Genomic DNA, 10,299 nt, shown 5'->3' on the forward strand with positions numbered 1-10,299 from the left:
ATCATGGCACAACAACAAACCTGCCAAGAGACGGACACACACCAAAATTCATGGAACGGGCAAGAAGGGCATTAATCAGGCAGCACAGAAACCTAAAGTAACCATGGAGCAGCTGCAGAGTTGCACAGCAGAGACTGGAGTATCTGTACATAGGATGACAATAAGCCGAATGCTCCATAGACGCTGAGCAATTTTAAGGCTGGAGTTCTAAGATGACGGACTTTTTTTTTTACTACAGAATTTGAGTGTTTTCATTTGCTTTAATCATGTTGACCCCTTCACATCTGGCCACTTTATTAAAACGAGTGGATGGAACAAGCATCGATGCACAAGGGTGTATATATACGGCCTCTTGCATCTGCCACTCATGGCTGGCCTCTCTGATATCTCTGTATGTCAGTGCCACCAGCTATTGTCTCTGATTATTGTCACAGCAGTACAATGTCACCAGACCAGTGCAGCCAGTCACAGCATCCCCAGTCACCTCTACACCAGTTATAGTGCCCCTTATCACCACCACACCAGTCCCAGTGTCACAATAAGACCTCATTCATATATATACTCTCGCAGTGCTCCCTGAAGAGCGATCAGTGTGTACACAAACTAAATAATAGACAATGGAGTTTATTTACTAAAGGCAAATCCACTTTGCACTACAAGTGCACTTGGAAGTGCCATCGCCATAGATCTCAGGGGGACATGCAAGGAAAATTAAAAACACAACTTTTGCTTGTATATGATTGGATGATGAAATCAACAGAGCTTCCCCTCATTTCAGAGCTTTCCCTCATTTCAGATCTTCCCCTCAGATCTACAGCGAGATCTACAGCGAGATCTTGCAAGTGTACTTGCAGTGCAAAGTGGATTTGCCTTTAGTAAATCAACCCCAATGTTTTTTTACATGAAATAAATGTAGCAGAATACATTTTCCCCAAATGTATGAAGACAGATTATTTATTTATAATATTTTGTAACAGAAACTCAGAAAAATGGATTTGTCCAAAACATTTTATAAAATTCATCTTGGTAGTGTGCTGCATGACTGGAGCATTGCCATTCAAAGTGTGACAGTGCCAAAGATGGAAAAATTGCCTATACTGAAGAAGGGGGAAGGGGAGGAACGGACAGTTCTTTAAGTGGTTAGAAAAAGTAAAAAAAAAAACTGTATTGTTGTGCTCAATTGAAGGATAGGTGCTGCAGGAGCCCAATGGAACATTAACCCCTTAGGGGATAAAATGTGTTAAGACCTCCTACAATTTTAGAGGTCTACCTAAGGAGGTAAGTACATATTCACGTGGGGTCTGAAAATGTATTGGTGTCAAAAGTGTTTGGAGGATCACATGGAAATTATTTGCATTGGAAGTGGGTTTGTGGCGCAGAGTGTTTGTTTTTGGAAGAACATATACAGTACAGACCAAAAGTTTGGAAATACCTTCTCAGAGTGTTTTCTCTATTTTCATGACTATGAAAATTGTAGATTCACACTGAAGGCATCAAAACTATGAATTAACACATGTGGAATTATACATAACAAAAAAGTGTGTAACAACTGAAAATATATTTCATATTCTAGGTTCTTCAAAGTAGCCACCTTTTGCAGCAGACACATCTCTAGAACTGTTAAGAGGAGACTGTGTGAATCAGGCCTTCATGGTAGAATATCTGCTAGGAAACCACTGCTAAAGAAAGGCAACAAGCAGAAGAGACTTGTTTGGGCTAAAGAACACAAGGAATGGACATTAGACCAGTGGAAATCTGTGCTTTGGTCTGATGAGTCCAAACTTGAGATCTTTGGTTCCAACCCCTGTGTCTTTGTCCGACGCAGAAAAGGTGAACGGATGGACTCTACATGCCTGGTTCCCACCGTGAAGCATGGAGGAGGAGGTGTGATGGTGTGGGGGTGTTTTGCTGGTGACACTGTTGGGGATTTATTCAAAATTGAAGGTATACTGAACCAGCATGGCTACCACAGCATCTTGCAGCGGCATGCTATTCCATCCGGTTTGCGTTTAGTTGGACTATCATTTATTTTTCAACAGGACAATGACCCCAAACACACCTCCAGGCTGTGTAAGGGCTATTTGACCAAGAAGGAGAGTGATGGGGTGCTGCGCCAGGTGACTACCTCTTGAAGCTCATCAAGAGAATGCCAAGAATGTGCAAAGCAGTAATCAAAGCAAAAGGTGGCTACTTTGAAGAACCTAGAATATATTTTCAGTTGTTTCACACTTTTTTGTTATGTATAATTTCCACATGTGTTAATTCATAGTTTTGATGCCTTCAGTGTGAATCTACAATTTTCATAGTCATGAAAATAAAGAAAACTCTTTGAATGAGAAGGTGTGTCCAAACTTTTGGTCTGTACTGTACATGGATTAATGTATATCTTGGCACAGTTGTCACTGTACTATATATACTGTTTGAACATATTGATTATTTATGGTATCACATAGACATGAATTATTGGCACTGAAGATAAAATGGGAATCTATGCGTATCTTAATATAAAAAACATAGCTAAGAATCTAGCCCCTCCTTATTTTTTTTTAAAGTTACCCAAAACAAATTGTGGTCTGTAAAAAGGAAACATGATCATTCTTGTTTTTTTTTTTTCGATTTATTTTATATATAAACACAATGACTAAAATAAACAATAAAAATGAGGACTAAAATAAACAGAGAAAAATGGAATATATTTAATTTATTATATTTTAGTTAATCTGTTGAATGCTTCCTTCACATCTTTGTTTCTCAAAGTATATATAATTGGATTTAGCATAGGAACAATGATTACATAAAGGATAGAGAGACCCTTCCCTTCATCCAAATCATATGAAGATGATGGCTTCATATACATGCAGGCAATCATTGTGTAGAAGAGGCTGACCACTGTAAGATGGGAAGCACAGGTGGAAAAAGTTTTGTATCGACCTTCCTTTGAGCTTATTTTGAGGATCGCGGCTATAATGTATGCATAGGTGGTTAAAGTTAACAAGAAACAATTTAAAACAATTATTATTCCTTCTGCAAATACAGCATACTCAACAGCAGATGTATCATCACAAGCTAATTTTAACAGTGGTATAAGATCACAAAAAAAATGGTTGATCTTAGTTGAAGCACAGTAACAAAGAGATGAAATTAGGACACTAAGCGGAAGAGCTGCAGCAAAGCCTCCACCCCAAGCACCACTTGCTAAAATTATACAGACCTTTTTGTTCATGGTCATGTGATAGACCAGTGGACGACATATAGCAACATAGCGATCATATGCCATGGAAGTGAGCAACATATACTCTAAACTACCAAGAGAGTTGAAAAAAAAGAGTTGGGACATGCAACCTTGGAATGAAATCTTCTTATCGTTGGTTATGATGTTTTGCAGCAGATTTGGAACTGTGACAGAGGAATATAACATGTCAATTAAAGACATGTTACAGATGAAAAAATACATAGGTTTCTGCAGGTGACTGTCCAGACAAACTAAAGCAATAATTATTAGATTACTTAGCACTGTAAGAAGGTACATTGCTAGAAAAAGCAAAAATAAGGGAACCTTGAATTCCTGACTATCTGCAAAGCCCAGGATAATAAACTCTCTTGCTGTTGTCATATTAAATGGAGTGACAGTCATTATATCTAAAAATAAAACCAGAACAAAAATCAAAAATAAGACAATCAGATTTAATTTAATTACTAATATTGTTTATACACCAGGTATGTTTAACTTATTCAAAATAGTAGTTGCATATGAAATAAAATTTAATTTCCAATTTTCAGCGAAAACAATGAGTATTATAAAATAATAATAATAATAATAGCATTGTTATTTTCTGAAATTTACCACAATAAATAGAAAATCAACTTAAAGAAACTGATCATAAGCATTTAGGTACATTGCAGATGATCAGCTAACAAACCTCATATCATATGCAATCAATTTAGTGGTAGACTTTTTATTTATTTTAATTTATGTTGCAAAAAGTATACCTGATTAAGAAAAAAAGCCTCTCGCCTGTTTACCTTTTACATTCATATTCAGCGTGTAAAACAGACAGGGTCCATTAGCCATAGTCAGTTGTAAGGCAACGTGGCCTGTACAGTTTGAGACACATGTGTTTGCCATCTACTCGATCATTACAGATTTACCCAACGCTGTGAAGGGAAGCTGATTAGCAGGGTTTAAATATGTCTTCTATATTGCAGATGTGTCTGTTTTGGACCCTGATGGCTTTTCAATATTCCTTAGAGTAAAAATCAAGCGAGTATATGGCAGAGACTAATTAACCAGTTTGAGAATATTATTGTACTTAATATTAGGCCCAATTACATTAAATTTCATTATTGTCATTATTTTATTTTAGATGTTCTAGTATTTGGTTAGGCATACTGGGCTAGATTCAGGTAGGGGCGAGCATAGTTACGGCGACGCAGCGTATCGTATTTACGCTACGCCAACGCAACTTACAGGAGCAAGAGCAGTATTCACAAAGCACTTGCTCCGTAAGTTGCAGCGGCGTAGCGTAAATGGGGGCGGAATGTGGGAATGTGGAAGGGGGGCGTGTTTTATGTTAATGTGTGATGACCTGATGTGCCGTCCGTGTACATATCCCAGTGTGCATTGCTCCCAAGTACGCCGCAACGACGTATTGGTTTCGACGTGAACGTAAATTACGTCCAGCCCTATTCGCGAACGACTTACGCAAACAACGTAAAAAATTTAAATTTCGAAGCGGGAACGACGTCCATGCTTAACATTGGCTTTGCCACCTAATAGCAGGAGCAACGTTACGCTGAAAAATCCTTACGGAAACTACGTAAAAAACTACTGCCGAGCGCACGTACGTTTGTGAATCGGCGTAACTAGGTAATTTGCATACTCTACGCCGAAAACGACGGAAGCGCCATCTAGCGGCCAGCGTGAGATACGACGGCGTAAGAAAATTACGCCAGTCGGATCTTAGGCTAATGTCGGCGTATCTTGCTTTCTGAATACAGAAAATAGATACGCCGGCGCAGCTTTGAATTTACGTGGCGTATCTATGGATACGCCGGCGTAATTCTTTGCTGAATCTGGAGTGGTAAAACAACATTAGTGTTGCTTGAATATGTCTTGATGTTCGCTTCATGGGAATTCAGCTCAACAGGTCAAAATGTTTGGGAATCAGAAGATATTGAATCTGAACCCCTTTGAAGTCAATGGGAAAACAATTCTGGTGTTTTTCTGGTTGAGCATTCTCAAATCAAAGAAGCAATATCAAGGGAGAATTTCACTTTTACCCAGGGCTGTCTTTAGCGCAGGGCAAACGAGGAACTTGCCCTGGGCTCAATCATTGTAGGGGGCCCCACGCTACCTGTGAATTAGGGCCCCGATGACGGCTTTGCAGAGTGCAGTAGTGCACAGAGGACACGGAGGCTGTATTCCCAATCAAGCTAGCAGTGAGGAGGCGGGGCTGGGAGCTCCACTGACGCGATGACCCCACCCAATGTAGCCTGTATGCAGAGCGGCTGTAGTAAGAGCAGTGATTGGAGTGGGCGTGTCAGTGGAGCTCCCGGCCTCGCCCCCTCTATACTGGTTGAGGAATACAGAGGTCCAATGGTGGGGCCGGTAGCTCCACTGACGCGCCCACTCTGATCATTGGCTCTCACTACAGGCGCTCTGTTCTGAGTGGAGCTCCTGGCCTCGCCCCCTCTCTGCTGGCTAGCGTGCGAATACATCCTCCTGTGTCCTCTGTGCACTCTGCAAAGTCTGTCATCTAATGCAGTATGTCCACAGTATCTGGTAATCTAATGCAGTATGTCCGCAGTCTCTGGTAATCTTGTGCAGTATGTCTGCGGTCTCTGGTAATCTAATGCAGTATGTCCGCAGTCTCTGGTTGTTTCCTGCAGTATGTCCGCAGTCTCTTGTAATCTCATGCAGTATGTCCGCAGCCTCTGGTAATCTTGTGCAGTATGTCCGCAGTCTCTGGTAATCTCATTTAGTATGTCCGCAGTCTCTGGTAATCTCCGGCAATATCTCCGCAGTCTCTGGTAATCTCGTGCAGTATGTCCGCAGGCTCTGGTAATCTCGTGCAGTATGTCCGCAGTCTCTGGTAATCTCATGCAGTATGTCCGCAGTCTCTGGTAATCTCATACAGTATGTCCACAGTCTCTGTTAATCTTGAGCAGTATGTCTGCAGTCTCTGGCAGGGGCATCATTAGGGGTGGGCTAAGGAGGCTGGAGCCCCGAATGGGCCGCCGAAAAGCCAGAGTCTTGGGCATGCAGTGTTTAATTACAACCCCCCCCCCCCGAGTGAAGCTGAGCAGGGACCATTCTGTTGCCGAGCACCGCCGAGTGACACAGCAGGTCCCGCCTTCTGGAGCCTGCAGTGCCTATGATGGATGTCCCACTGGTCCAATCCGGGACCTCGTCCATCATAGGTGCCGCAAGCTCAGAAGGCGGGAATTACAATGCCGCCCGGCGCGCTATGTCACATCCCTCTCCCTGCTCGGCTCGGCAGCTCTCCTTTCCTCCTTGGCTCCTGAGCCTCCTCTGGCTACACGGCGCGGTCATGTCCCACCTGGGGCTCCTGAGCACACACACACAGCCAAACTGCTGCAAAGATTTGTTATGCGCTTCTCTCTCCCCGAGGAGTTTAAAAGGTTCACCGCGGTGCAGAACAAGAAAGCCATTGAAAGGCTGCAGCAATTCCTAACCTGGAGCTGCCTCTTTGTCCGGCGGCTGCGATCCATAATTGGATCAAAGAGCAGAGTTGGAACTCGGTTTGAGACCATCTTATGGGAACTACTCCAGGAGGTATACAGCCGGAATAAGATATCAAGGAAAACAGAGACATCCATTCAAGGTGTATCACATCTACAAGGAGGTAAGTGCTCTGTGAGCCCACTGTTTAAAGACTTTTTTTAGAAGATTACCAGAACATCAGTTTTATACACGAAGATCACAGTTTATCACCATTTGGGACATTTTGTGATAATTTTTTTGTTCATTGCACATTACTGCATTTATTTTACTGTTATATTTAGCACTTTTTGCACTTGTAATTCTTTATTATATTACTATTGCGCTCATCATTTTACAAGCCTCCTCTGGCTGCATCTCTATGATGGGCACATTGGGCGTGCCGGCGCCGCACACCACAGCTGATGTAGGTCAGTAATTGTGTATGTAGGACATGTCAGTGTCAGTGTATGTAGGACATGTCAGTGTATGTAGGACATGTCAGTGTTAGTGTATGTAGGACATGTCAGTGTATGTAGGACATGTCAGTGTATGTAGGACGTGTCAGTGTATGTAGGACGTGTCAGTGTATGTAGGACGTGTTAGTGTATGTAGGACGTGTCAGTGTATGTAGGACATGTCAGTGTATGTAGGACATGTCAGTTTATGTAGGACATGTCAGTATGTCGGACATGTCAGTGTTAGGCCCCGTACACACGATAGAATCCATCCGCAGATAAATCCCAGCAAATGGGTTTCTGCGGATAGATCCTATGGTGTGTACACGCCAGCGGATCTGTTTCCGCGGAGAAATCTCCTCTGGGATGGATTCCAGCAGATCGGATATTTGCTGTGATGCACAACAAATCCATCTGCTGGAATCCATTCCAACGGATGGATCCGCTCGTCTGTACAGACTTACCGGATCCATTCGTCCAAAGGGATTCCCCGCACGCGTCGTAATGATTTGACGCATGCGTGGAATTCCTTATATGACAGCGTCGCGCCCGTCGCCGCGTCATAATAGCGGCGACGGCGCGACACGTCATCGGCAGAGGATTTCAGCGCGGATTTCAATGCGATGGTGTGTACACGCCATCGCATAGAAATCCTCTGAAATCCTCTAGAGGATTTATCCGCGGATACGGTCCGCTGGACCGTATCTGCGGATAAATCCTCTCGTGTGTATGGGGCCTTAGTGTATGTAGGACGTGTCAGTGTATGTAGGACATGTCAGTGTATGTAGGACATGTCAGTTTATGTAGGACATGTCAGTATGTCGGACATGTCAGTGTTAGTGTATGTAGGTAAGGTCAGGGTATGTAGGTAAGGTCAGTGTTAGTGTTTGTAGGTAAGGTCAGTGTATGTAGGTCAGGTCAGGTCATGTGTCAGAAACAGCCCTGAAAGACATGCTAGTGTCCCTAAGAGCTTCCTTACATGCTGATCTCATGGAATGTGTAACTGAACCGTCAGTGTGTGTGTGTACTGACATACACAGACACACACACACTGACATACATACCCACACACTGACATACATACACGTCAGTGTGTGTGTGTACTGACACACACACACGTAGGTCAGGGTATGTGTTCCAGGTAGGTCACCCCGCGCCACTCCACCACACCCGGACCCCCCCCCATGCCGTCTTCGGGCTGAAGCCCCTAGTCTTTTTGCAACCTAGCAACGCCCCTGGTCTCTAGGAATCTTGTGCAGTATGTCCGCAGTCTCGGGGTAATCTTGTGCAGTATGTCCGCAGTCTCTGGTAATCTTGTGCAGTATGCCCATAGTCTCTGGTAACCTCATGCAGAATGTCCAGAGTCTCTGGTAATCTCATGCAGTATGTCACAGTATCTGGTAATCTCATGCAGTATGTCCGCAGTCTCTGGTAATCTCGTGCAGTATGTCCGCAGTCTCTGACCCTCTCAAGTAGTATGTGTATTAATGTGCCGCTTTACTCACTCAATTATTTGGGATTGCACCACTGCTCAGTGAGTGGTAATGATGTGCATTTATCTATTGCAACCAATCAGTGAGCGCTAATAATGTGCAGTAACCTCTAGCTACCAATCAGCAAGCAGAAATAATGTGTTGTAACCTCTAGCAACCAGCCAGTGAGCGGTAAGGATAGGCTGTAACATCTGGCAAACAATTGCAATCGCTGCGTGATCTGCTGAAGTAAACTGATTTTGAGTCTATCTGCTATTTTTTTGTATGTCTCAGAATGGAGGAGGGGGGGTTTAATAAGGTATAATTCACCTGGATACATGAAGTAGTTGTACAGTTTAACAAACACATACTAAAATGTTTTAACTTTGTTCATTTGTGAAGGCTTCTTTTGCTTTCAGACATTAGGGATTTCATAAGATCTGACAGGCAGGCTTTTTAATGACAGACTGCATGTATGTCTTCTGTCATACAGTGCCTTGAAAAAGTATTCATAACCTTGAAATTTTCCACATTTTGTCATGTTACAACCCAGATTTGTAAATGTATTTTATTGGGATTTTATGTGATAGACTAACACAAAGTTGCATATAATTGTGAAGTGTGAGGAAAATGATAACGCAAAATTTACTATCAAATACTCCATCAGGAAAGGAAAATTACGGTAAGTATTTGATAGTAAATTTTTAGTTTTCCAGACAGACTTCCATCGCAGCATATGTTTGGAAACTAAGGATGGGAAGTCGGAAAAGTAGGGTTTCAATCATAGCCAACATAAACCCTATGGATAGATATTAACAGCATAATGAAGTTAGCTACACCCCACAATGAGCCAGAACAGCTTTAATGGAGGACATGTCATCCTCCCACAGCTATTCCTGGTGCCCTTTCACAGCGAGCCCATGTAGCCTACACACTCCTGGATTAGTGTGTGGTGACTGCTTCCGTACGAACCAAGCCCTAAGCTTTATAAGCCTAATGGCTAGCTGGAATGACCCATCCATTCTGGATGACATCTCCTTCCCACTGATTCTGCTAGAGAGAGTGACAAATATGTCCTAAAACTCTGAGCAAAGCTGTAGCTTGAGAGCATGCTTGAAGTATCCCAAATATCTATGGCATGGAACCAGTTATTCTTGGTGGTCCTGCATATGGGAGGAACTAATCCTTTGTTCTCATAGAATTCCAAAGTCACTTCAGATTGCCACCCAGTATGGATATAAACACTCCCCCGTACTGGACAGAAAGCCACAAGGATACTTCTTGGTACAAATCCCAGATCCTGCCAAACCTACTGACTGAGGAAAAAAACATAGAAAGGTTGCCTTCATGACAGACTTTACTCAAAATTGGACTGAAAGAGCTTCCATCTGGAGCAGCAAGCTGTCAAAGGGGCCTTAAAGGCCCTGATTCTGGCCAAGCTTCCTGCTGAGGATGTAGCTCTAGAGAGATTGACATCATGGCTCAATCCTTACTCCAACTAGACTGGGGGGATCCCACCTGGAGCTGTAAGTCAGCAAAGGATCCTTCCTCGCCTAAAACTTTGACCTTGGCAAACTTCCTGGCTGAAGAGATAGCCCTTAGATAGCCCTTGAGATGCCCACTTGATTGAAGAAAATAGAAGACTTGG

General features: G+C 42.9%; 1 protein-coding gene across 1 annotated transcript; it reads right to left on the reverse strand.

Annotated features, from left to right (window-relative positions):
* Positions 1-2,686: 2,686 nt before the first annotated feature.
* On the reverse strand, positions 2,687-3,622 carry LOC120910677 (olfactory receptor 5A2-like). The gene has a single exon (XM_040322430.1). The coding sequence runs from the start codon at positions 3,611-3,613 to the stop codon at positions 2,705-2,707; it is 909 nt and encodes a 302-aa protein (XP_040178364.1). The 5' UTR covers positions 3,614-3,622; the 3' UTR covers positions 2,687-2,704.
* Positions 3,623-10,299: the final 6,677 nt, after the last annotated feature.

The sequence above is a fragment of the Rana temporaria genome, chromosome 8, assembly GCF_905171775.1.
Source record: "Rana temporaria chromosome 8, aRanTem1.1, whole genome shotgun sequence".
Taxonomy (NCBI): Eukaryota; Metazoa; Chordata; class Amphibia; order Anura; family Ranidae; genus Rana; species Rana temporaria.